This window comes from Peromyscus maniculatus, chromosome 14 (assembly GCF_049852395.1).
Source record: "Peromyscus maniculatus bairdii isolate BWxNUB_F1_BW_parent chromosome 14, HU_Pman_BW_mat_3.1, whole genome shotgun sequence".
Taxonomy (NCBI): domain Eukaryota; kingdom Metazoa; phylum Chordata; class Mammalia; order Rodentia; family Cricetidae; genus Peromyscus; species Peromyscus maniculatus.
The window spans coordinates 11,368,644-11,396,600 of record NC_134865.1 but is presented as its reverse complement, the minus strand read 5'-3'; the positions used below and the strand labels follow the sequence as shown (position 1 = coordinate 11,396,600).

The window sequence follows — 27,957 nt, the reverse complement described above, 5'->3', positions numbered from 1 at the left end:
TCACTTTTTAATGCTTTATTCATTGATTAAAAGAATATACATTTAACATAAACCATACAACATCAGTCATCAGGTCAAACATTCAGCTGGTTTCCTTACAGTTTCTGTCAGGAGTTATTTTATCTGATCACATATACAAGATAAAATCTCACCACATCTGGCATTTACACACACTGTGCCAGTGGATTCACACTACTGATGTACATATAAAATCCGCATGGTATGTGCTCACTGGAGACAAAACAGTGCACACCTGTCAAAAGGTCATTTAATATAAGATGGTAAAACCATTTGTAAAACATATAAACTTTTTCCATAAATAGAATCATATCTGGACATCTGTTGCATAAATTGTGTTTCCAAAGCTTACAATAGAGCAGCCAGGTCTCAGCACTGCTGGGCACCCACGTTGGCTACTTACTTTATTATTGCAGACTGTCCTTAACGTTAAATGCACAACATTCGTACCACTTAAAACTTGGGTCAGGTGGAAGTCTCACAGAGACCACGTCTGTACCGCGGTTGCCCTGAAACAGTTAAATTGGCTTTTAAAGCCACTCAGATATAACAAGGTTTTAAAACATACTTCATGGAATGTTCTTCATGTATCATAGCAGCTCATACCTGTGATGGAACAAGCTTTTGGTTTTCCTTTCTTTCCTTTACATTCACTATTCACAGTGAAACAGGTGCATTTTTTTTTTTTTTGTTTTTTTTTGTTTTTTTCAGAGTTCTGAGGTTGCTGACTGAGCCACAGCACAGCTGTGTACCACAGGTCGAAATTCGACCTTTAATATTACAATCTAGCAGTATCTGGCTGGCCAAAGCCGGCCAGCCCCTGCCAGCATGTGGGCACTTCTTCATGTAAATCTATTCTTTGGCAGCTGACACGCGCGCTGACAGAGAGATCCAGTGACTTGTTAGGGATTTCACGACTAATGTTGGTTTGCAAGCCTGTGTGTCTACAGTTCTGTGCTTTGACTTAGCCTCAGAGTTTCCCTGGAATATGGTTCTTTCTTCATCTACAGTGTTGATTTCTGGGCTAAAGAAGCTAACTTGAATGTAACAGATGAAAAAATTACAACAGATATAGTTTAAAAAATCCAGCAATTTGAGTGTTCATGTTTATGTAAATGCATTTAAAAAGGGATTAAGCAATGTCTAACTTATACTATATGAAATTCAGAATGGTAATTGGCAATATCAATTATTATATCGGTAATGAAAGTTAAACTCAAGTGTTCTGTTAAAGAGAACTCATTTGGGATACTATTTTCCCTTCTATTTCAAACCAAAATCAATGAGATGCTATCAGAATACATAGATGCAGTGCATTGCATACAAGTCCACCAGGCTATGGATATTCATATATATATATATACGTATAAAAATATTTGGCTCCTGAGCTCTGGATTCCGACAAAGAATAAAAATGTCAAAAAGGCAGAGTAACTCAGTGAAAAATCAAGTTAGCCAGCAACCTCAGATAATCATTGGCTGTATATCCTTAAGGTTTGGTAACAATCTCATTAACCGTGAAAGCCCTATACAATGTCACTTTGAACTTCTAAAACCAATACCCGACTACGTTCTTTGATCAAGAAGTAGAATATACATATATAGTTCTATAAAGCTAATACTGATTAAACACAGCACAAAAGGATTAGTTTATACTACTGAAAAAAAAAAAAACCATAATGGGACCCTACTTGCATATGTAGCCAGAGGAATTATACATTTTAAAAAAGCTAAATGTCTTCGCTGAAGCTTTGCATCTCTCTGTAAAAATGACGATTTGGTTCAGTGAAGACACTGAGTGATTCAATGTCCAAGACTGCGTGCCAAGGCTGACCAAGGCCCAGGGATACCTGCTCAATAAGGTTATGCACTGGATCCACATCCTGGTCGGCTAGTTCACCTTGGTCAAAATCAATGCTTTCTTCGGTGACTTCAAGCACTTTTAGATCAGAGCCACGAAGACGAGCAATGGCAATGAGGTTGTGTGCCCACACGGTGTAACCTTAAAGATAAGCAAAAGGCAACTCTGTCATTCCCTTCTGTTTTAGTCTGTCTCTGACAAGTTTAGGCTGTGCCTCAGTTAAGTGCTTCTTGAGAAGTTTCACATTTGTATTTCACCATGTTTGACTTTTCCCCTTTAAACTGAGAATAAAAGAAACATGACTACCTAGGAGTTTCACATTGTCTTTAAGAACACCACAGAATGGTGGGCTGTTAAGTGGTATATAATCTTACTCTGGTATTTAATTAGCAAAAAGAAGACATTTAAAGTATATAAATACATTTTTAACTTTGGATAATGGTTTATCATTAGGAGCACATTTTATTTCCTATATAAGTCCTGATTAACAATATATAGAGCCCGGCCGTGGTGGTGCATGCCTTTAATCCCAGCACTCGGGAGGCAGAGCCAGGTGGATCTCTGAGTTTGAGGCCAGCCTGGTCTACAGAGTGAGTTCCAGGACAGCCAGGGACATACAGAGAAACCTTGTCTTGAAAAACCAAACCAAACAAAAACCTAATATATAGTAAACTGGAATTTGTCATTGTAAAGATAATTTCCTAAGGTGTCTCATAGTCCAAAGTCATGACACCTGAAACTAACTGTTCATTATCAGAAGTCATAGAAACCATAGGATTATATATCAACTTCAGAACAGAGGTCACCTCTGGGAAAGGATAAGGGCGGCAGATGATGGGCAAGCTTTACCTCTATCTAACTCTTGAAAGAAGAAAAAGCTTCCCAGCACTCGGGAGGCAGAGCCAGGCGGATCTCTGTGAGTTCAAGGCCAGCCTGGACTACCAAGTGAGTTCCAGGAAAAGGCACAAAGCTACACAGAGAAACCCTGTCTCAAAAAACCAAAAAAGAAAAAGCTTTAGTCCCACAATTGCACAGTAAGCACTTTATTCACTGAAGTATCTTTCCCGACAGCCCCTTACTACTTTTAATATGGATCTGTTTCTGGCTACTACCTTTGTGTGGCCCAATCAAGTAAAACCTGAAAATCACAACTGCAGGCTAAGAAACAGTTTAAAAAACAATGAGTTAGTATAGAGAGCTTAAGACATTCTTTGCTTGCTTTATCATTATTTATTTATTCATTCTTTTTTTTTTTTTTGAGACAAGGTTTCTCTGTGTAGCATCCCTGGTTGTCATAGAATTCGTTTTGTAGACCAGGCTGGCCTTGAATTCACAGAGATCTGCCTGCCTCTTCCTTTTGAGTGCTGAGATTAAAAGTGTAAGGCACCATACCCTGTTTATTATTATTTTTTAAACAAAGTCTCAGTCTGTAGCTCAGGCTGCCCTCTCATGACAATCCTCCTACCTCAGCCACTGAAGACCTGAGATTATGGATTTGTGACATCATACCCAGCTAAGACATTTTCATAGATTATTTTTGTAATTATCTTTGAAGTAAAATGTTCTATTAGTTTGTCTGAATAGCAACTCCATTCAAATGAGAATAGTACATATACTAAGATGAATGGCTAAGAAATAAACATGTACCTAACAGATTATTTTAAGAATAAAATAAGTATTATCAATACTAGAATCTAAAATAGGCTGTAAATATAAAAAACTATACTCCCCTCCCACTCTGTCCTAAACATTTTAGGATGTTCTGACTGGATTGAATATATCCACTGTAGGTAGACACGTATCTGTTTGCTTAGCTAAATTAGTATCAAATGCCTCACAAAAGCATTAGAGGGGTGCTGAGACAGAGCACTCAGTTGAGATAGGACTTTCTAATTTGTGATATATTTACCAGCACAAAATGCTTTAGGTATGATGTCAGTATCAAGTTATAGTGAACAAAACCACATACCATGAATTGCCAAAAGAGTAAGCTTTGTGCACCTCCATGCTAATAAAACCAACGGATCTTCATTTCGGTTGTCACTAAGATCTGGAAAACCAGACGTGTCAATGACATCATTCATCAATATAAAATGGGTGAGGAACTTGTCGTACTGCCTGGATATAAGATCAACAATAGCCCCTGAGACACAAGTGACGTAGCTGTCAAAGTGAACTCTCTCAAGTGGTATACTGGGTTTCAGAATCTTTAGCATGTCTTCACCTTTGACATCAAAAGCCATTAGATAGACCCGAAGGCTGGAGCTCTTTCGTGATAGGGCTTTCCAGTGCTCATCGTTTGGCATGTTGTCTAATGACTTGTGCATCACTGAAACATTGTGGACCAGGAGAGACAGTCGCTGCAAAGGCACATGGTTGCTTTCGGTTAAGACTCTTGCCATCTCAGCTGTAAAGTCACAGAAATCCAGGGCAAGTGAACGCAGGTTTACAAACCGCTCTAGTTCAACTGCAGTGATAAGAGTGCTGTTGCCAGGAATATTGTTGTCCAGTAAACTCAGGTGTTCCATAGTGTTGGCAATTGAGTTAGACAGAGACGACAGTGATGTTGGGGTTACTATTTCCAGCATAAATCCACAGGACAGCCATTTTAGTTGCCTACTATTGCTCAGTATTTCTTCAAACAGCTGCTGAATTCTACGAGGAAAACATGTCACAATGATGTCATGAGCACGCAGCACTAATCTTTTAATAGTGACTTTAAAAAATGGGCAATACATAGCATTCAATGTTGAGATACATTTTTTTCTCACTGATTTCTATCCACCTACAAATGCAATTAAACTCACATTACAATATAATAAATAAGATACAATAAACATGTAGAAATGTTTCTCATCTGAGGAAAATAGCATTTCTTTTTTTACTAACATTTGGAAGAAAAGACTGATGACATATGACTTATTTTATAACAAAGGGAAATGAAAAATAACACCTTTAAATAGCAGTAAGGAGCTGTGAATAAGAAAACTTTCTTTTGCAGAGAATCTGGGTTCATTTCCCAGTACCCATATAGTGGCACACAACCATCTGTAACTCTAGTTCCAGAGGATCTGACTCCCTCTTCTGACTTTTGTAGGAACCAGACACTCATGTGGTGCATATATACATGCAGGCAAAATATTTGAAAGGCATAAAATAAAATATTAAGAATTTATACAGCAACAATTACCCAGCAAGCTATATGATTTATCCTAAAAGACTTATGCCATTGAGTGTTACATAACCAACACTAAAATGAACTGTTAAGATGTTTCTAGGACATATATTCTACCCCAACACTCTGTATGTGTGTGTGTGTGTGTGTGTGTGTGTGTGTGTGTGTGTGTGTGTATGTGAGTGCGTGTATGTGTGTGTTTGTGTATGTGTGAGGCAGGCTCTCTCAATCAAACCAGAGCTTGCCGATAGGGCTCATTTCTGTTGGCCAGCTTGCTGCGGGGATCCTTGGTTTCTGGCAGAATTACAGGGAGCCACCATGCCTATGCAGGATTCACATGGAATCTGGGAATCTGGACTCAGATCTTCAAGCCTACAGATTACCTCCATTTTTTTTTTTTTAAGAAAACAAAGATCATTATTCTTGATTATGTCTTGTGATTTTTTTTCCAGTAAAAAACTAGACTCATTATTAACATAAGCCCCTGTAAAGCTTACTGTATGACTTACTGCTTAATCTTCTTGCCATCAGGGTCTACCCTGCTGAGGTACGTGCTGGATAAACTTCCTTGCTGCTGCACAACACTTATGTCTCCAAAAAGACTAAACTTCTGGAGGTTCCTATAGGAGAAAATGGAAAATGATTTTCTAAATGTTTAATACATACACATACTAAAATATGAAGAAGGGATATTCTAGAAGAGTTTCCATCCAACTCACTTAGAGCCAAATGGCCTTCGGACAGCTGTGCATATTCAGAGCGACAGTATGGAGAAACAGCAAACGTGGTGAAGGAAGTAGACCAGGAAGTACAGAGCTCGTACTCAAGATTAATGACTGTGGACAACACTGACCAAAGTCAACTGCTGAGCTCACAGGTCTCAGGTACAAGCAATGAGGCTACATGGACAACAGGAGCACTTGAAGTTATAAGAGATGTCGATCACAGGAACTTCTCAAGTGAGACAGGTGGTGGCGGCAAACAACTCTGATCCCAAAACAGGGGAGGCAGAGGCAGCCATATCTCTGTGAGTTCAAGGCCAGCCTGATCTACAAGCAAGTTCCAGGACAGTCAGGGCTGTTACACAGAGAAATCTTGTCTCGAAAAACCAAACCAAACAAAAACTGTAAAAATCTTTAAAGTTTTAGATAATTTCAGCTATAAAATAATTTTCTAACACAATATTCTAAATAAAGTACAAGAAAACAAATAAATAGTTAAGATACACACTCCTAAATAGTAGTGTTAAGTTTCAAATCTGGGACAAAAGGCTGAAGTATCTGTTTAACATAACAATGTGGACCTGGCTGCCAGGTTCTCCCAGCATCCCTCAGTCCCTACCTGTTACAGGGTACGACTGGCATACCCCGCCCTGCAAAGTCATGATTTGGGCTTCCCTTCCCTTTATAATCCAGACATTTTGCTCACCCAGCCCTTTTGTACCTTTGGCCTCCTGGCTGCTGCTTCTGATCTCATCTCTCCCTTCTCTTCTCCCCACACGGTCCATCTCAGTGTGGCCATGTCCACTCTGGACTCTCCTAGATGTCCCTATCCCTGCCTCTACCTACGTTTTCCTCTTTATAATACACTTTCTCCTCCACCATACCTAGGAACAGTCATGTCCTTTCCTTTCCACTTCTTTTTTAATTCAGGAAGTAGTAACCAACTAGAGATTTCAGTAATAACAAAACATTTAGGATAACTTTAACAATAACTATTTAATCCATGAAAGTGCTTAGAACCAATGTAAAACACTGTCAAGGAAATACATTAGAAGGATTACTAAAAGAAATAACCTAAGTTTTGTCCTTCAAAAGGTTTCAAATTCATCTTTCATGAGAGCATCTCAATGATGACTGGAAGCATTTTACTTTTTAGAAAGTTCAAAAGACAATCATGAAAAAAGACGCCAACATTTTTCACATTAACGAAGGACACAGAAAGCTGCCCTTGCCAGCTGTGGTGTACTCCTTTATTCCTGGCACTGGAAGGCAGAGGTAGGCAGATCTCTGTAAGTTCAATACCAGCCTGGTCTGTACAGTGAATTCCAGAACAGGCAGGGATACACACAAGAGACCCTGTCTGAAAACAAAAAACAAATACTCTTAAAAGAAAACCAAAAACCAAACAACAGAAAGCAAAGGCAAAACCAAAGACCAAACCGAACAACATAAAGTTATTCTGTATTCTAACTTGTTACATGTGGAATTAAAAACAAGTTAATTTCTCAGAAGAAAAAAAAAGTGTTTAGAAGATGAGAGTCTCTAAGTAAAAACTGCACCATTCTCAATGTCTACTCCTATTTAGGAGTCACACAATCTCAGGGTTTTCCCTTCAGTTCAGCTCCCACTGGTGACTAGTACATGCCCACAAGTGTGTGGGGCAGTAAAGCACACAGGCAGGAGATGTTTACTTCTGCCACGCATCATTCAAGAGCTAGAACTTCCCTCACTGTAAGTTGTTTATTAAGTTAAAATCTTTTGTTCTCAAAGACAGTTGAAAATGAAGGGCAAACTAGAGATGACAAGAACTATTTTAAGACATATATCGAATTAAAATTAATGACTGTGATCCAAAAGAGTTTTAAGCAGATGCTTGGAATTCCAGCACCTGGGAGGCTCCAGTGGGAAGGCCACAAGCCCAAGGCCACAGTGCCACACAGTGAGTGCCAGGCCAGCCTGTGCCACATTTAGAGCCTGTTTCAGAAAAAGAAAAATGAAACCCAACAAAAACCTGCAGCCAATACACTACATATGACAGGTTTGAAGGGGCACTGCAACCAAGATAGAAGGAAGGTGAACTGCATATGAAAATGATCATCATTATCATCCACCAGGGAAACGGAAGTTAAAACCACAGGGAGATAGATAACACATACCCTATAATGTCTAAAATGACAAAGATTCACAACACCAAGTGTGGGTAAGGATATGGAACAACTAAAACTTACACGTTACTTCCGGAGTGCAAAATAACACACACTGAAAATAGTTCATCAATTTGCTGAAGAGTTAGATACAGGCCAATAATTCCAATTGTAAGAACTTACCCAAGAGAGATGGAATTTGATTCAAAAGTTCACAGCAACTTTTATTCATAAGAGAAATAAAATTAGAAACAATTTAAATATTACCCAATTGGTGAATAAATACACAATTAACATATCTACACAATGGAATAAGCAATGAAAAACAAAGTGCTTATATATATTATAATATGGACATAAAGCAAAGTTGTATTTATTGTATTATTCAATCTGTATGAAATTCTAGAACAATCAATTGGTAGGGTTGGGTCATTGTTTCCTCAGGGTTAAAGATGAGGGGGGTGGGGGGGGAGAGTAGAATTTCTTTAATAAAAAAATGTTCTACATCTTGAATTTGGTGGCGATACAGCAGAATTAATATATAAGCATTTCTTAAAAATGAGGACTGAAGAGACAGCTCAGCCATTAAGTGTGATTACTGGTTCAGTTCTCAGCAGCCATGCAGTTTACAATAGCCTTTATCCTTAGTTCTCAAGATCTGAACACATGTATTATACAAACATACACCCAGGCACACACACACACATTCAGATAAAATTAAATGAATCTTTTTTGTTTGTTTTGTTTTTGTCTTCTGAGACAGGGTCTCTCTTTGTAGCCCTGGCTGTCCTGGAATTCACTATGTAGACCTGGCTGAACTTCACCTCACAGAAATCTGCCTACCCTTGCCTCTCAAGTGCTAGGATTAAAGGCATGTGCCAACACATCAAGCAAAATTAAATAAATCTTAAACAAATGGAGTTCAAGGACAGCCAGGACTACACAGAAAGACCCTGCTTAAAACCCCACTACCACCACCATTACCACCAAAATCCAATGAACAACACCCAAATACAGTGTTTTATGATTCTCAAATTCTAGCACTATTTTTCTCATCATTTTCTTTTTTAGCCACAAAGATTATTGGGGGAGCCTGTCAGAGTCCCAGCTTCAACCTGTTGAAGGGTTCTTGGGGGGAAGGGGAGAGGAATGAAGAAATATCAGATAGAAAGAAAGAAGACGTGAAGAAAGACAGAGACACAGGATAGCTTTGGGAGGGCCCTGGGTCAATTCCCAGCCACCTCAAAATTTATTCAAAAGGGCTTTTTACACCATGCCAAGGGGAGAGGCCAAAAGTCCTCCCCCTTGCAAGATCAAAGCACAATGTAGAATCAAGTGTAGACCCTTCCAAACACCTGGTAAACATGCCCATGGCCAAATCATCCCATTATGCAGCCCTGCTGGGTAAGGCAAGCTCAGACTCTCTGACATTGAGCAAGGTCTCACTAGAGAGTCTATGTGGTCCCCACAGATTATCTACTGTCTTCTCAAGTAATCCACAAAATAAGGTCTTTTACATTTTGTCACTTTAAACTCTTTTTTTTCCCTTTAGATATTGTTTATAACAGCTACCAGAGAAGATGGAACCAACATATTTTAAAGACAGTTCAAATCTATATACTAAGATTATATATGTCTGTAAAACCTACATAACACCCAACAAAACTCTAAGCAACAGGGAAAATTTCATTCACTGCGTTAGAATAATTTAGAAGGAAGTACCTTCTCAGCTTCTGAGTTTAGTACTCTCTGCAAATGAAAATACTTGTAAATGCAAGTAAGTACAGTTAGAGTTGAAGGCCATTTATGTTTATGTAAGTTGAGAAACAATAATGACTGTGGAACTTATAAAATGTATCTGTTAAGACTGGACTTTACATTTAAAAGTTTATTTCTTTGAATGAAACTATGATAAACTGATTTTCATATTTTGAACTAAGACACAAAGCTGACAGCAATATAACAATTGCAGAGTTAATCATTTGTCTTAGTGCATTTTCTGTTGCTATAACAAAATACCCCAGATCAGGTAATTTACAAAAGATACAAATCTACTTAGCACATAGTTCTGGAGACTGGGCAGTTAAAAACAGGAAGGTGGCATCTGATGAGCACATTCTTGCTGCATCACACCATGGGGAAGGAAGGGAGAGGGAATCATAGCATGACTGGTCAAGCTCACCAGTTCCTGTCTCTCTTACTTTCAAAGGCTATTAATGCCAACATAGTTTTACACTTATGATCTAATCCTAATGACCTGCCAATGGCTCCATCTCCAAATTCACATGGATTTGAGGATTAAGTTTTCTTTTATGAGACAGGTCTCACTGGGTTTGGGCCCTAGCACCCACATGGTGATTCACAATTGTTTTTAACTCCAGTTCCAAGGGATTCAACACCCTCTTCTGATCTCATGGTACATAGACACACATGCAAACAAAACACTCACACATACAAAATAGAAAGAGATCTAAAAGAAAACCTACAACACAGCGTAAAATGGGAGATCTGATATTTGCACACTAAGAAGACGCTGGGGAAGGGACCCCTGCACTAGCTTATTCGTGTTACTGTGGTGGTGAATCATCTTAGGAGAGGCATTGTAGTCAAACTTCACCTCCAATGAGAGCAGTAGCCACTGTATTTTTATATTCACAAGCCCTATAGGTATCCTCTTTCCACCAAGCAAGTGATCACCTGCGGGATATTCCTTTACACTGTATGAATGAATGTATGTTGCTGTTGTTAGTTTAATAAAGAAGCTGACTGGCCAATAACTTGACAGGATAAAGTTAGGCAGGAGAGCCAAACAGAGAATGCTGGGAAGAATGGCGGAGTCAGAGGAGTAGCAAGAAGATGCAGAGAGAAGTAAGATGGACATGCCGTACTGAGAAAAGGTACCAAGCTACATGTCAAAGTATAGATTGAACACTTAAGTGTCTGTGCCCTGACCTGCCAACACAGACTGCCTTGGCCCTGATGCTTTTCATGCTTTCAAAGTCCAAGAGACAAGTGGTAGAAATTCAGCTGCTTTGCAGGCATTTCCCAGGCCCATACTAGCACAGAGCCTCTGGCATAAGAAGGCATTTACCACCTCTCTCTCTCTCTCTCTCTCTCTCTCTCTCTCTCTCTCTCTCTCTCTCTCTCTCTCTCTCTCTCTCCTCCCTCCCTCCTCCCCCTCTTTCCTCTCCCTTCCAATTTTCCCACTTCCCCTTCCTTTCCTTTCTTTCCCCTTTTCTCTTCCCCTTCCCTTTCCTTTCTTTTTTGGAGACAGGGTCTCTCTATGTAGTCCTTGCTGTCCTAGAGCTGGATATGTAGACCAGGCTGGACTTCAACGCACAGAGATCACCTGTCTATGCCCAAGAGGGCTAGTATTAAAGGCACTGACACACCTAGCTTTGTTTTTATTTTTATTTTTCTATGCTTTTAAATATCTGGTCTGCTTCTGAACTATGTCTGCTTTCTCTCCTCTGAGTGGCAATGGGGACTGAGACCTCAGGAGCTATCTTCTACTAAGACCCCTATGTAAAAGATACAGATCCCAACAGATGTACAAATGTGCAGTACAGAAACACAAGAAATATAAAGGAAATTTGAATGCTATGAAAGTTCATTCCTCAATAACCCAATCAAATGATACTGAAATGGTCGAATTTGTTAAAGAATTAAAGCACTTAAGTTACAAATGACCAAGACTGAAAAGAAGATTCAAATAGGCCTAAGGAAGTCAATTCAAGACTAGGATGAAAAATTAAACAACTTGTATAAGTGATTCAGCAAAGGTAGATTCTAAAAACTACTCAAAACTACTCCTCCCTCATGGAAACTCTGGAAATAAAAGTTCAGCAAAAGCAAAAACAAAACAAATTTGACCCGGTGGACTGCATACCATATGGACCCAGGGGATAGCACACTAGGATCAAGCAGGAAAAGAGTACTGTCAGGAAAAGGCAAACAAATCCCCCAACACATTTAATGAAATTACAAGCAGAAAGTCCCCAAATCTAGGAGAAGTTGTAGCCATCCAAGATCAGAAAACATCTAGAACTTCCAACATGACCAGGAAAGAACCTCTCCCTGTGAAGAATTCAAACCAAAGAAAGAATATTCAAAGTTGCAAAAGAAAGGAACCAAGTTACTTACGAAGGCACACATATCAGTATTAGGTCAGACCTCTCAGAAGAAACAGTAAAAGCCAAGAAAGTACAGGATGATGTGCTTCTAGCCTTGAGAGTAAATAACTAACTACAAGCCAAGGTTTCTACATCCAGCAACGTTATCCATTATCCCTTAAATGGATGTGTAGCTAGAGTTTTCCTGCCTTACCCACAGTCAGGACAAATCTTTGTCACCCGCCAGTCCCACAGCTGCTCAGACCCAACCAAGTAAACACAGAGACTTATATTGCTTACAAACTGTATGGCTGTGGCAGGCTTCTTGCTAACTGTTCTTATAGCTTAAATTAATCCATTTCCATAAATCTATACCTTGCCATGTGGCTCGTGGCTTACCAGCATCTTCACATGCTGTCTGTCCTGGCGGCAGCTGGCAGTGACTCCTGCCTTCCTATGGCTTGCTAATAGCTCTGACCCCTGGGCAACTTTATTTATTAACATACAAATAACATTTTAATACAAATAAAATATCACCATATGGATAGATTAAACAGACTCCAGGATAAGCATAAACTAAGCATTTCCTGATCTCTAAGCCAGCACCACAAAAACATGTAGCTTTTTCAGACTGCTTTACTTAGCAACACACTTTGAGGCTTTCATATCTTCATAGTTTAAGAGCTCATACTTCTGAGCAATGAATGATATTTGATTGTCTAGATTGCCAGTTTATTCTTTCACTTATTGATTGCTTCCAAGTTTTGGCAATCATTAATACAGGTGCTATAAATATCCTTATGAAGGTTTTTGTGTGGACACACATTATATACCAAGAGGTAACGGTGCAAGACAACACATGAGTTTGTATAGTTTTGAAAAAAAAGTGTTTTTTTCTCTTGAAAGTCAGTTTTTATTAGTATAATTACATAGTGGATTTAATACATTTATGTAGTGTGTTTTGATCCATTATCCTTTTCTTATTTCCTTTCCACTCATATTAATTCCTTTCCTCTTCCCAACTAATCCCCCACCACCTTTTCTGAAGTAACTCAATGAGTTTCCTTAGGGTTGTTTAAAGGAACAAGCTGAGGAGTTGTTTGGAGCAGAGGGGTTGTTTAAGAGTCATATGAGAACCTTCTTAGTGGTTACCATTAAATGTACATAAGCCCTCAGGGTGAAATGCAGCCCAGCACTTCTTCCCCATTCTATGACAGGATGCTCACAGGCCCAGTCTTGTGCAAGTAATCATAGCTGTGAGTTAAGGAATGCAACAGCAAGGTCATGTCCATGAGTGGTACATATCACTTACCTATTCCTCTGGCCCTTACATTCTTTCCATCCCTTTTTCTGCGACACTCCTGAGCCGTACAGGATTCTTATATAGATGTCTCATATTCATTCATTCATTCATTCATTCATTCATTCATTCATTCATTCATTCATTCATTCCCAAGACAGGGTTTAACCCTGGCTGTCCTGGAACTCGCTCTGTAGACCAGGTTGGCCTCGAACTCACAGATCCACCTACCTCTGCCCCTTGAGTGCTAGGATTAATGGCGTGCACCCCTGCCTGGCTGGATGTCTCATTTATGGCTGAGCATTCAGATGGCATTTATTCTCATCACTCTGACTAGTTATGAGCCTCAGCAGGACTGCTGACAACTACAAAAGAAGTGTCTCATACCAAAGCCCACAGCAACACTAACTTGTGGACATATGCACAGTACTCTGAACAACAATTCGAAGGCATATTACCTGGCCGTGCCTTCACATTTCCATTACTGATGAATGTGAATCTTGTTGCTCTTACTATCATCCAAATGCTGTTACAGCTCTGAGCTAAAACTATCCATTCTAGGTGTACAGTGGCATCTCACTGTTTTATTTGTATTTCCCTGAGGACATATGGAATGAAAAGCGTTTAAGTTTACGTGCAACCCACATGTCTTTTTTGGTGAGGTGTCTGCCTGATCTTTGGCCTGATTTTCAGCTGGGCTGTTTTCTTGTTCAATTCTCAGACTTCTTCTTATACTCTGCGGGAAGGTTTCTCCTGTGAAATCTGCTCACAGACTTATGAAGGCACATTTTATGTGATGGCCTTATAAAGATTTCTCTTCACTCTGGATTCAGTTGGGTTACAATCATGTTGGTGTAGACCACTTGGGGCTCATTCTGACTGATATTCATTCTTTGGGCTCCATCAATCTGGACATCAGTTCCCCTTCTCAGAGTTGGGAAGTGCTGTAACTGCCCTGCTGCTGCTTTCACCACTTGCATCTATCTGCTGGTTGATGGAGTCACACCATTCTAGGTCCTCTTCATTTCAATTAATTTTTCTTTTGCTCCTCTAACTTAATACATTTCAAATCATCTTTAAGCTCACTGATCCATTTGCTTGATCATGTCTGCTATTGACTTCACAGATAATTTTCACTCTAATATATTTTTTAGCTGTAACTTTTCTCTTTGGTTATTAAAGATTATTCCTCACCCTTTATAGTATCAATTTATTCATGTATGGACTTCTTGATTTGATTTAGTACTTTCCCTCCCTTCTTTCTGAGACAGTTATTAGCTAGCCTAGACTGGTATTAAACTTACTATGTAGCCTAGGCTGGCCTTAAATTTGTGATCTACCTGCCTAAGCCTCCTGAGTGCTGAAATGAAAGGTTGTGCCGTTCATTATGTCTAGTTCTTCAAGCTGTATGTATGTGTGCATGTGTGCGCCTTATTTTTTGTAACTTACTGAGCTTCAAGATGATTTGAATTCTTTGCAAGCAATTAATAAAATTTCATTTCTTCTGAGTTGATTACTATAACTTTATTTTCTTTAGACTGAGTCTTGTCATGTCTTGATTTGTTCACATTATTTACATAGTAGTTGGGCCTTATCTGTAGGAAAATATGTTCTAAGACCTTCGACCCTCACCAGAGGCGGTGACCATGAATACACCAAACTTTGCATAGACTGTTTTTATACATGTACATATTGATGAAAAAGTTAAATTTTTAAATGAAACACAGTAAGAAATTACAACCAGCCGGGCGGTGGTGGTGCATGCCTTTAATCCCAGCACTTGGGAGGCAGAGGCAGGCGGATTTTTGTAAGTTTGAGGCCAGTCTGGTCTATAGAGTGAGATCCAGGAAAGGCACAAAGCTACACAGAGAAACCCTGTCTCAAAAAATAATTAAAAAAAAATTACATCCAATAATGAAAGAGAACAATTACAATAAACAGCAAAGAAAGTGGCAAATGTGGTCTCTTTTAAAGTGTAGTTATTTTACTGTTTTTGAGAGCTCTTGGGTTCTTCATCCTGTCAGCTTTTCTTGACTTCATAATATGCTTGGCAATACTGCCTCAGAGCTTCAGAGTTCATCTGTCCTCCCATATTTTATGCCTTGGTGCTTTTATTCTTTGGTATATTTATGAAACTGTGCTCTACTGGGAACTGCAATGTTTAATCTTGATTGTCAACCTGATGAGATGTAGAATCATCACAGGAACATACTTCTGGGTGTGTGCTGGAAAGATTTAACTGAGCAGGGAAGCCCCACCCTGAGCCGGGGAGGTGCTGGGCTGGGCTGCTCGACTGAAGAGGAGAAGATGAGTTGACCACCACCATTGGTCTCTCTGCTCCTTGACACTGGACACAATGTGATGACCAGCACCTCTCGCTCCTCTTGTCAATCTCCCTGCTATGCAGAACTGTACCCTCTCAAACGAAGTCAGAAATACCCTTTTCCCATAAGTTGCTATTGTCAGATATTTGATAACAGCAACAAATAAAGTATAGGCATCAGAAAGACTGGCTTAAGACTGCAGCATTTCTCTTAATTAGCATCTTCATTTTGATAGGAATGTGGCAAAAGCTTATTCACTGGCAGGTAGCTTCTCCTGCAACTGCTATTTTTCAGATCAAATCTATTCCTGAACCTGAGTGCTTCCAGTCAATGCCTTATTTACAATAGGGTGTCCCTTGCTCAAGTCTTTGCTTAATACTGTCTTTCTTTTTGGGGTGGTGGAGATCAGAGGGTGGACATTCAAGACAGGGTTTCATTGTTTAACTCTGGCTGTCCTGGAACTCACTTTAGACCAGACTGGCCTCAAACTCAGAGATCTGCCTGCTCTGCTGGGATTAAAGGTGTGTACCACCATCTCCCAGCTGTATAACGCTTTCTTTTTTTTTTTTTTTTTTTTGGTTTTTTTCGAGACAGGGTTTCTCTGTGTAGCTTTGCGCCTTTCCTGGAACTCACTTGGTAGCCCAGGCTGGCCTCGAACTCACAAAGATCCGCCTGCCTCTGCCTCCCGAGTGCTGGGATTAAAGGCGTGCGCCACCACCGCCCGGCAGTATAACGCTTTCTTAATGTCAACTGGGAAGATGTTTTTGGTTCATGTTTTCCACTCATAAATTTAGTACTCTTTTCATTTTAACTAGGCACTAATCACATACAGTGGCTGCAACTTCTACAGTATGAGGTACTTACAGAACACTATTTTATTTTTCTTCTCCACAATTTCAGATAATAGTTCTGTTTGTAGTATAGATCCTCCAAACCTTGGCACGTGACTGTTTTCTTTCCTTAAGAATTTAACCTTTCCACTTAATCCTAGCACTCAGGGAGCAGAACAGGTGAATTCAAGGCCAGTCGGTTTACAAAGGAGTTCCAGGCTATTGTGGGTACAAAGTGAGAACCTGTTTCAAAAAACCAAAATAACTTAATCTTTGCATTTAAAAGAATTTGAAGGCTTTTCTGTAGCATTTCTGAACTGCTGGTATCACTACTCCTGTGCTTGTGCTTGAGGTTGTTATTAAGTAAAGTATAGGTTACTTAAACTTCAGCATAGTGGTGCTTAATCAGTCAATCTGATAACGGCAGTGCCTACTGAGTGACTAAGAGGTGGGCAGCACACACAGTATCGATATGTTGGACAAAGGGATGAATCATGTCCTAGGGCCAGAATGCAGTAGTATAAAATTTCATTATTCTATTCAAAATTTCATGTGATTTTAAACATGTTTGAAATTTCCCATATGGTATTTTTAGATGATGGCTGGTGGGTAACTGAATACCAGAAAATATCAGATAGCAAAGTATGATCATGTTGATGTCTGTGCATTTAAAAAACAGTACTTTTACTCCAATCTCACAGATTATTAGAGACGCTTATCCTTCTTCTCTGGTACTAGGTGTCCTGGGCATCTATCTAGGCTCTAGAGGTCTTCTGTACTCAGTATGAAGCAAGTGGAAACCAGCCATTTGGGGATCATACTGAAAGGTAGGGTACGGGCTTACTTCATCTCTCTCTCCCCACTTCTGAGCCTTTGTAAAACTGTCAGCTCTAAGAGGAAGGTCACTTCTATTGCTCTTTGTTGTCCCAAGGGTCTATGTTCTACTAAGACTTTCTGTAGTGGTATGAGGCAGGAAAGAAACTGGCTCCTTAGGTGAAAATAAAAGGCTTCTTACAAAACCAGATGGCCAGGACTACCATCCACTGTATCCCTTACTACTGCAGAAGCCCCAGGAGGCCAAAGACACAGACACAGACACACAGACACAGACACAGACACAGACACACAGACACACAGACACACAGACACACACACACACACACACACACAGAGATGCTATTGTGCTCTTCTTATGCACAGGAGCATAAATTTCTCAGCTCTGTGCTTGTTTATGGTACTGAAACTTCTTAAGTGGATTCTGGCCTTTTACTACATATATTTTATCTGAATATTACCTTCAGTGTTTCTGTGGGAAAACAATGGCTTGATTTATTATTTCACTATCTTGTTCTCATAACAAAATTTTTCAATGTACATATTGATGAAAAAGGTATAAAATTATATAGAAGCACTACAATTTTGCAAAAAGATGCATACATTTATCCTATTTGGTGAGTTTGTTTTATTTTTTCTGTAGTTTTCAATTTTTCTATTTTTACCAACCCATTCCTTGGGAATCTAGAAAAAATTAAAATAACTGCACAGTTTTGAGTTTTATAAGAACTTAATTAACTATCATAGTAAAATTTATCTAGTTAACATACTGAGACTCTTCGGAAGATTTCTAGTTTCAGGTTCAGCTAGCTATACTGTATTTTCAATGTCCTATCACTAAAACTGCAATGGAACAAAAATTCTTTCTAACTGTGGCATTAAAGTGTTAACCATCTTTTTACAGTAAAACCACTAACACATCCACCAACTGGTTCCTTATAGACAGGAGAAAGGCGAGGTATGTGGAACCACCCAATCCGGGAAAAACACTATCATGCACAGATTAGAGTCACTTGCAGCCACAGCCATCAAGAAAGCACAGAGCTAAATGAAGCTCAGGTAGTGAAGCGCCTGGGCACAAGCATGAGACCCTGAGCTGGAGGCCCAGCAACCACTTCATAAATAAACAGGCATATGAGGTGGAGACACACCAATCGATCCCTGAAGCTACTAAGTCAGCCTAGTCTAATGATGTGAGTGCAGGTCAAGAGAGAGACCTTATTTCAAAAAGCAAGGTGGATGTCCTCTAAAGAATAACGCCTACGGCTGACTTCTGCTTTCAACATGCACACACATCATCCACATATAGTGCCCATGATGTGCATGTCAGAAAAAGAAGATTTTTCTCCTTTAGTATAAGAATTTCCTTATTACAGTTTCTAACAGTCTATAAAAAGTACAGATTAACAAATAAAATTGGGTAATTCTTCAAAAATAATATAACGAACGATCTATGTGCTCAGGAAACACTCCTCAAGGTCCAGCTTCAGGTTGTAGATGGAACTTTAAACAACTGATACTCAAAGCTTCTGAGAGCTTGGGTATGATGGCCTGTTTCTATTTTACAGTTCAGTACTGAGGCACTCCATCCATGGCAGTAACTTTGGTATTTGATGTAATCAAATGGACTAGTATAGAAACACAAAATGCAGTGGCCTTGAAATTAAAATTTAATACAGCTGGGGCTAATTATCTATAGAAACAAGGAATAAAAGAGAAGCTGGCTAAAGTCTCAATACAGAATATAGACTGCCCTTGAACCTGAGTGATCTTCCTGCCTGCGGAGATTATATGAGTACTGTGCATTATCACATCTAGCTATGAGTTCTTTAAAAATACCATCATAAAAAGAAAGTAAATCAGGTACATTTTGGACTTACCAAAATAGGATAGATGATGGAATATTTTCTCTGAGTCTGTGAAATGCAAATAGACTAGACACTGTTGAGGTATTTATTGTTTGTATATATTGTACATAGTTACTGTACTTATTGTATATAGTTTTTCTTATATTAGTTATAGTTTTTCTTTTTTCTTCTTATTAGAATAAAAGGGGGAAATGTGGTGATATTTTATTTGTGATAAAATGTGATATTTTATTTGTATGTTAACTGGAGATCAGAGGTCAAACAGCCATTAAGCACAAGTCTGGCGGTGGTAGCACATGCCCTTAATCTGATTACATGGCAGGCAGAGTCTCTGTGTGGTCAAGGACACAGCCAAGTGTGGTGACATGAACCTTTAATTCCAGTACCAACCATAGAGACCTGGAGGTCTGTATAGACAGGCAGTGACGAAGAAGTCATGTGGCTGGGCTTAGAGCCAATGAGAAGGCAGAACAGAAAGGCAATAAAAACACAAGTCAGGCAGGGAAAAGCTCTCTCTGGGGAAGCTACTGCTGATGGTAAGCTAAAGCTAGTTGTGGCTATTGCTCTGATCTCTTTGGCTATTTCCTCTGTATTTGGCTCTGTGTTTTTTATTTACTAAGACTGTTTAGAATTTCGTCTACATAAAAAGGCTAAATAAACCTTTGCCAATAATGAAAGAGAGGTTATAAATACAGTATTTGTTCTTGTTGATAAATGTTAAAATGATGTACATAAATGCATAACATTCTTTTTGAACTCCATTTTTCTAAGTTCAGTTCAACTTGAAATGTTTTTGCATTCACATAACATTCTTAAATAAAGATAATGCACTCTGATCACCCCATCATCCTGTCTTATCTCCTTTCCTCTTCCACTAGGCTCCTTCTTTTCCTAACAAGTTCTTTTCATACCTTCACTTTTTTATTTCGTTTCTGTGGTCACTGAATTTAACTAGGGCTGCTTACATGAGCATGGGTAGGGTGAATCAACATTTTAACGGTATTTAATTAATTTAAAATCTAAATAGATTTATATGGCCAGTGGCACCATAATGGACAGACAGAACATTAGAGCCAGAGAATAGGCCCTAGCCTAAAATAGTGGTTTTTATTAAGTTTTACTAGGATTCATTAATTAAAATTTCCCTGAATTTGTGAGCTCTACCTAAGAATTTCTATTATCCTCAAATCTCAAAATTAGGATTGTATTTAAATACAACTAACAAAAGTATGATTTAATATGCTACTAAAAGATAATTTTAACACTATTAAGGATGAGAAAACTGAGTCTTACAAAGAAATAATGAAAAATATTTGTTTTTTTTCTTTTATGACTCACATCTAATTAGCAAGTCCTGGGCTGTACTTTTTTCCAAGTCCACTGTGCTGACTATGAGTAAACATTTTGTTTAGATTCTTTCCTGGTTTCATGATCCAGCTACCAGAGTGATTAACTTAAAATACAGATTAAGTCACACATCTATCCATCCATCCATCCATCCATCCATCCATCTATATATCTTTAAAACAGGGTTTTTCACATAGCCCATGCTAGCCTCAAACTCACTATTTAGACAGGGCTGGCTTTAAACTCCTAGTCCTTCTGCCTCCATCTACCAAGTGCTAGGAATACAGGAATGTGCTACCATGCCTAGCTTAGATCACATTACTCGTCTCTAAGTTTTTCTTGTTTTCCATTAGCATATATTATACATCATGGGTTTCACTGAGACGTGTGTATTTATTTCAATCATGTTCACACCCCATTATACTTGGTTTCCCTCACTTATGCTCATCCCTTCTTCCCAACTGGTCTCCTTTCATTCTCCTATCTTTGTCTTTGATGACCTAATGACTTCAATAGGGTTGCACACAGGAGGACTTGGCAGGAGGAGTTGTTTGCAGACAGTAGTATGGGCACATTACCAGAAGCTGCAACATTCAAGTAAATCCCTCTCCCTCCTCCAGCAACCTTTAACTGCTCATAAATCCTCAAGGACTGTGGGGCCTTGCAAGCTCCTCCCTCCTCCATGACTTATCCCCAAAAATGTTGTCAAAGACCTCTGTTCTTGTACTGGGTGGCCAGTAGTGGCGCACACCTTTAATCCCAGCAGAGGGAGGCAGAGACAGGCGAATCTCCGTGAGTTCAAGTCCAGCCTGGTCTACAAAGTGAATTCTAGGACAAGCTCCAAAGCCACATGGAGAAACCTGTCTCAAAAACCAAAACAAAACAAAAACAAACAAACCAAGACCTCTGTTCTTGTAGGACTGTTGTGGTGGTTTGAATGAGAATGGCCTCCCCAACAACCTTATATATTTTTCAGGCTTAGTCCCCAGCTGATGATCTGTTTGGGGAGGTTTAGAGGTGTGGCCTTGTTGGTGGAGGTATGCTGCTGGAGGTGGGTTTTGAGGTTTCAAAAGCCAAAGCCAGGCCCAGCATCTCTCTCTTTCTGCCTGCTGCCTGTGGATCAGGTGTAGAACTCTCATCTACCTTTTCAGGACCATGCCTGCCTGCCATGATGACAATTGACTCTGAAACTGTAAGCAGGCCCCCAGTTAAATGCTTTCTTTTATAAGAGTTGCCTTGGTCAGGGTATCTTTTCATATCGATAAGTGATTAAGACAATTGTACAAGGTGACTCCACAAGCTCATATAACCCCATCTTTCTTCTCCCTGCCTCTCAGTTTTTTCTGACATGATTCAGTTATTCATTTGCCCTGGTTGTCACTCTTTCCAGCCCAAAAATCCTGTCAGGTTCAGGCCATGGAACTAATTGCTCTTTGTACTTAGAATGTTATTTGCTCTGAGATGCTCACGGCAACTCGTCATTCACCATACAGCTATAAATGCCCTCTCCAAAGAGGTCTTGTGTACCACCCTATCTACTGTTGTAACTTAAGTCACTATTATAATCTCCTTTTGCAAACTAGTCACCATGTGTGTGGATGTGAGTGTATGTGTATAAAGGTCACACTTTTTTAAGAAAAGGTTATATCATTGAGACCTGTGCTCATCCATTAAGGCTAGACCTGCTGACCAGGGAGCCCCAGGGATTTGCCTGACTCTACCTTCCCAACACTAGGATTACAAGTGTGTGTCTCACCATTCCTGTTTTTTCATGTGGGTGCTGGGGACTGAACTCAAGTCCTCATGCACACATGCCAAGGATTCAACCAACTGAGCCCTTTCCCCGTCCCAAACTCCTTTTGTTATTAGATTTTCACTTCATTTGCATAACCTGAAGAAATCTTTTATTTGGGTATTGTCTCCCTAGAAAGTAGATGTCATAAGAACAATGAGTTTGTCTATACCCTCTGGCACATAGTAGGCTCTCAATATTCAGAAATAAAAAGCCCGGGCGGAGGTGGCATATGCCTTTAATCCCAGCGCTCGGGAGGCCAGCCTGGGCTACAGAGCGAGATCCAGGACAGGCACCAAAACTACATGGAGAATCCCTGTCTCGAAAACCAAAAAAGAAAAACAAAACAAACAAACCCCTAAACAAACAAAAACCAAAACCCTGTATATTCTTTAGTTATCAGTTTAGGTCTCAAGTTAGGAGAACTCTTCCAAGGCTGCCTCAAGAATGACACTACATTAAAATGGACTTAGTTACCCTGTCTCGGAAAAAAAAAATGGACTTAATTATTTCACTCAAGTTTCTCAGTGGTTTAAGTCGGATTTTTTCCCCCTTTGAGTGAGTTTTATCAGTTGCTCAAGAAACATAAAATTATACCATGCCCTAGAGAGCAGTTCCCTTTCACAGCAGCCCTCCCAGCAAGTTTGAGTAGCCTCTATTCTCAGTGGTCTTTAGGTTGTCTTTGGGGAACCCCATTACTGTGTCAGTTTTAGGGTAGGAGCCTGTCGGGAATGCACAGACTGAGCACTACATCGTGGGCAGTATGAATTGGTCAGTCTCCACATTTTTTTTTTTTTAAATCTACAAAATGAACTTTTTAAAGCAGGTAATAATTAGTGAGCTCATAAAAATGAAAGCTGTCTCATATGGTATTTTGTCAGTTGCTGGGAGACATTTTCTTTCAAGATAAGTAAGATTTGCAATAACAGACAATAGGCTCACTCATTAAAAAGACTCTCTTCAGAAGCATTCCCAGAATCGCATGCATCCTAGGCAAGTGCAGTTCTTTTACAGTAGATGCGGACATATTACTATCATCTAGTTGATGTTTTTATCTTCCATTTGTTCACAGTTGATATGAGCTTTTCTGAACTGGGATGTTAGTTTTTTCTTAAGATTCAGCATTGCACCAGGCCAGAGTTTTGTCTGGGTTTGGTTCTTCACAGTTTTAGCTTTTGTCTCTCCTTACTAGTTTGTTTTTATGTTTTATTTTATTTCTTGTTTGTTTGGTTTAATCGTTGAGTGCTGGGACTAAAGGCGTGCACCACCACTTAAATCCATAGTTTTTGATCACAGAATCACAAATGTCACTAAAAACACAAATACAAAAAAAAAAAAAAATTACAGGCTTTACTAAACTTGGTAAACTTGGGTAACTAAAGTTAGTGAGTAAGAAACTTAGTTTAATGCAGGATAGTAGTAGCACAGGACTTTAACCCCAAGGGGAGACAGAGACAGCTGGATCTCTTGAGTTCTATGCCAGACTAGTCTACACAGTGAGTTCTAGGACAGTCAGGGCTACATAGAGAAACCCTGTCTCAAGGAAGGAAGGAAGGAAGGAGGGAGGGAGGGAGGGAGGGAGGGAGGGAGGGAGGGAGGGAGGGAGGGAGGGGAGGGGAGGAGGGAAGGAGGGAAGGAGGGAAGGAAGGAAAGAAACTGAGTTTAAAATAGTTTTAATCTGCTAAAGCTTAAAAGAAAAGTCCCATTTATATTTTACCATTTGAATACTTCCAGTATCAGAGTATTTAGACATTTCCAAAAATAAAGATGACATTAACTCAAAATATATAAACACAACTTTTCTTTCTTCTTTTGAGAGAAAGAGTCTTGTGTATCCCACCCTGGCCTTAAACTAGCTATACAACCAAGGCTGACCTTGAACTTGGATCCTTTTGCCTCTTCCAAGTGTTGAAGTACAGGTGTGCGCTACCACTGCCGATTTAAGTGGTGTTGGGGACTGAACCCAGGACTTCCTGTATGTCAGAAAAATACTTAGCAAAGCTACACCCCAATCCAACAAAATTTAGTTGACGAGAAATAGCACAGAGTACAAACAATATACATACATATATATACATATACATTGAATATGCTATCCAAGCAGCACAACGTACAGTTCCATCACTACAGCAGATGAAAAGAAAACCTTACACTCACAGATGACTGATAGCTGTCAGCAGAGAAGTGATTAGTGGACCCAGAAGAACAGACACATGTGGCCTCACAAACAAGTGCATTAGGAGAGAAACTTACATGGTAAGGGTGAAAGAGAAAAAGAGGAAGACAAAATGTGGTATGTTACTATTGTGTACAAGCTATGTATCCCCGCATAAATCATTAAAATACCTAAAAGAACTGTGAGAAGTGGTGCTTCCTTGAATCAAAGCTGCCTCCCCACCCCCACGGCCCCTTTGCAGGGTTCCAGCTATGTTCAACTCTGACACGAAGCCTCCAACGTAGGTAAGAACATTTTTAGCCTTATAGCCTATCTTGACAAAAATCAAAGCAAGTAAGTGGAATGGCTTAATGTGAAAAGCTTAGGAAACAGGCCCCTGGAATAACAGAGCCATGTTCCATCAACAATTTTTTTTAAAATATTGTTTCTTGGGACAGAGTTTCACAAAACCCAGGCTGGTCTTGATCTTGTTGTTCAGCAGAGGATGACCTTGAACTCCTGATCTCCCTGTCTCTAGCTCCCAAGTACTGAGATTCCAGATCTGTATCATGCCTGGCTTCCACATGATACACTATGCTACACCTCTTGATTGAGACATAGATTATGAAAAAAAATGTAATCCATACATAGACATATATGGCCTAGCCTTAACCACAACCTGCTCTCAACTCTTATTTTTCTTTTCCAAGACAGTTTGTCTGTGTAGCTCTGGAGCCTGTCCTGGAACTCGAGCTGCAGACCAGGCTGGCCTCAAACTCAGAGATCTGTCTGCCTCTGCCTCCCGAGTGCTGGGATTAAAGACATACATCCAGCCTCTCAACACTATTTAACATAATGATGGTATGATTATTTATTGTGAAAGGAAGAGCACTGCTCTTAGAGAAAAACAATGCCATTTGACAATGTGTACATCCTTTGATCTATTAAGTACCCGTTTCCGTTCTGTAAAGTGGGACAATACTTTCTACCCTGACTCTGACAGTGTCAGAGAGTCAAATCAGAAAAACACTTAAGTGTTTGTAAACTGTTACAATTGCATCTATGTAAGGTTCTCTGTCCCCCCACCCTCCAACTTTCTCCCAAATTAAGTGTTGTGAGGTTGGAATATTCAGATATAGAAAATATAAATATGGTTTGAAGGACACTAGGCTTTCATAGGACAATAGAGAAATACTGATTAGGATATAGTCTGTCCTGGGGTCCGAATATTCGTTATAAGCACTAGGTGGAATTATAGTAAAGTCCTGATGCAAAATGACAGTCTCATACTTACTCCCCACCCCACCCCGCCAGACTCTGGCCAGCTCCTTTACCCCACCCTAAGTTACACTGTGTTATTTTCCTGTGAATCACTGGGAGTAAGTTCAGTCTGATGGTGCATGGGGAGGGGTTTCAACTCTGCAATCTCCCCCAGTAACTTTAACAAGTACTCTTTGGGCCTGGCCCAAATTAATGAAACCATTCCAGGAAAGAAAAGGACTGTTACAGATTTCTTGTAGGTTAGTTAATTCTGGTCATCATGGACCCCAGCAGTAAAACTACTCACTCCCTCATTACGAATTACTATCACCAATGGTCAAGTGCCGAATCAAGATAACTTGTCGCTGGGCAGTGGTGGCGCATGCCTTTAATCCCAGCACTCGGGAGGCAGAGGCAGGCGGAGCTCTGTGAGTTCGAGGCCAGCCTGGTCTACAGAGCGAGTTCCAGGAAGGGCGCAAAACTACACAGAGAAACCCTGTCTCCAAAAACAAAACAAAACAGAGAGAGAGAGAGAGAGAGAGAGAGAGAGAGAGAGAGAGAGAGAGAGAGAGAGAGAGAGAGAGAGAGAGAGAGAGAGAGAGAGAGAGAGAGAGAGAGAGAGACAGAGAGACAGAGAGAAAGAAAGAAAACTTGTCTTGTTTCTTGAAGAAGCCTCACTCTTAACTCACAACTCTCCCACGCATAAAATAAAGAATGACACTGCCCTGTAGCTCTACCCCATGGTGAAGAACGGATGAATGAACCGTGCCTGGGAGGCGCCAGGAACAGTGTTTGGTGTTTGATAGTGTCACGCCAAGTCCCGTTATCACCTCTTGTCTCAGGAAATAGCAGGGTCAGGACCGATAGCTACATCTACCCAAGGCCACGCTGAGATCGGCTGGCGCATCCCACGGGGTCGTTCCCAGGCGAGGGAAAGGAGAGACCCTCATGCTCCCCCCGCCCCACGCCAGCCTACCTGTTGTTCCGGATGCTCAGCAGCACGCACAACACCAGCTCCAAGTAGATGCGCAGCACTTCCAGCCAGCGAGAGGAGAGCTGCAGGGCCTCCCCTTCCTCCCCTCCGGTGCCCGTGTCGGCGCCGCCGCCATCGCCGTCGCCGGGGCCGCCGCCTCCGCTCAGGTAGTTCTCCGCGGCGAATTCGACGCGCAGCTCCCGCACGAACCAGCCGCACTTGCGCATGAGGAACTCCAGCCGCGGCTGCTCCGCGGGCGAGACGCGGAGGCAGAGGCGGAGCTGGGGCCACAGCGCCGGGTAGAAGAGGCACTCACGCCAGTGCGAGCAGGAGGCCGAGGCCCGCAGCCGGTCGGGCGGCGGCAGGAAGGAGAAGATGTGCACGATGAGCTCGCTGGGCAGCGACGCGGCGCCGGCTGCCTGCCCGCACAGAGCCATCCGGCCGGGCCGCCGGCCGCCCGCCCCCGGCCGCCTGCGCAGTCCTCGCAGCAGCCCCCGCAGCCGGCGTAGCTGCCGCAGCCGCAGCCGCTGCTGCCGCCGCCGCCGCCGCCACCGCACCACCCGGGCGGCCCCGGCTCGGGTTCGCGCTCCCGGCGGTCGGGGCTGCGGCACTGACAAGAACAACAACATCAATGACAAGGAAGAAGGGGGCGGAACCGTCGTGCGCTTCGGCGGAACCAAGTGCAGCAAGAGTGGTGGAGGAGGCCGGCTCGCCGCCAGCCGCCGGTCTTCCGTACCGCACGCAAGGGCCGCCCCGGTCAGCCCACGGAACCACCTCAAAAACCCTCGTTCCAACCGACCCGGGGCCCGGAGGTGGCCGCGCTGCCTCTCAGGAAACCGCGACTCTCCCCGGACCGGGACGCGGAGGCTCGGTAGTGGTAGGGACTGAGCTTGACGTCAGCGGCGGTGGGCGGAGCCTGGCGCGGCTGTGCGCGACTTCCGGAACCGGGGAGCTCCTGGTTGCCTGAACCGCGCGGCACGTGATCCAGGACGCCCGCAGGCTGGGGGGGCGGGGCCGGCGGCGCGGGGGCGGGGCCGGCGGCTCTGGGGCGGAGCCACGGCGCGGGGGCGGAGCCATGCCGGGCGGCCCTCTCGGGCTGCGTCCGGCCCCTGCAGCGTGCTCCTGGCGGAACCGGGCTCCGGGCGAGCCTTCCCGCCGCTTTCTCATTCGCTGGGCGAGGGGCGCGGATCCGGAGGGCCTGCACCAGCGTCTTGCTCCGTCCTGCTTGCTCCGAGGAGGATCA

The 27,957-nt window shown here is 41.4% G+C and overlaps 1 protein-coding gene and 1 long non-coding RNA gene across 2 annotated transcripts; both read right to left on the bottom strand.

The window, feature by feature from the left end:
- Fbxo33 (F-box protein 33) lies at positions 1 to 27,607 on the bottom strand. Its single transcript, XM_042260575.2, has 4 exons — positions 26,718 to 27,607; positions 5,563 to 5,673; positions 3,848 to 4,533; positions 1 to 2,019 (listed from the first exon to the last, which is right to left on the bottom strand). The coding sequence occupies exons 1-4, from the start codon at positions 27,341 to 27,343 to the stop codon at positions 1,748 to 1,750; spliced, it is 1,695 nt and encodes a 564-aa protein (XP_042116509.2). The 5' UTR covers positions 27,344 to 27,607; the 3' UTR covers positions 1 to 1,747.
- On the bottom strand, positions 19,583 to 26,256 carry LOC143268404 (uncharacterized). Its single transcript, XR_013044256.1, has 2 exons — positions 21,845 to 26,256; positions 19,583 to 21,769 (listed from the first exon to the last, which is right to left on the bottom strand). It is a non-coding gene; the product is annotated as an uncharacterized LOC143268404 (long non-coding RNA).
- Positions 27,608 to 27,957: the final 350 nt, after the last annotated feature.

Excerpts from the sequence above, each read along its gene's own strand:
- Fbxo33 (XM_042260575.2), bottom strand. The coding sequence starts at position 27,343 with ATGTTGTTGTTCTTGTCAGTGCCGCAGCCCCGACCGCCGGGAGCGCGA. Across the intron at positions 5,674-26,717 it reads CTGAGCATCCGGAACAACAG|GAACCTCCAGAAGTTTAGTC; the intron begins GTAGGCTGGCGT and ends TTTCTCCTATAG. Across the intron at positions 2,020-3,847 it reads TACTCTTTTGGCAATTCATG|GTTACACCGTGTGGGCACAC; the intron begins GTATGTGGTTTT and ends CTTATCTTTAAG.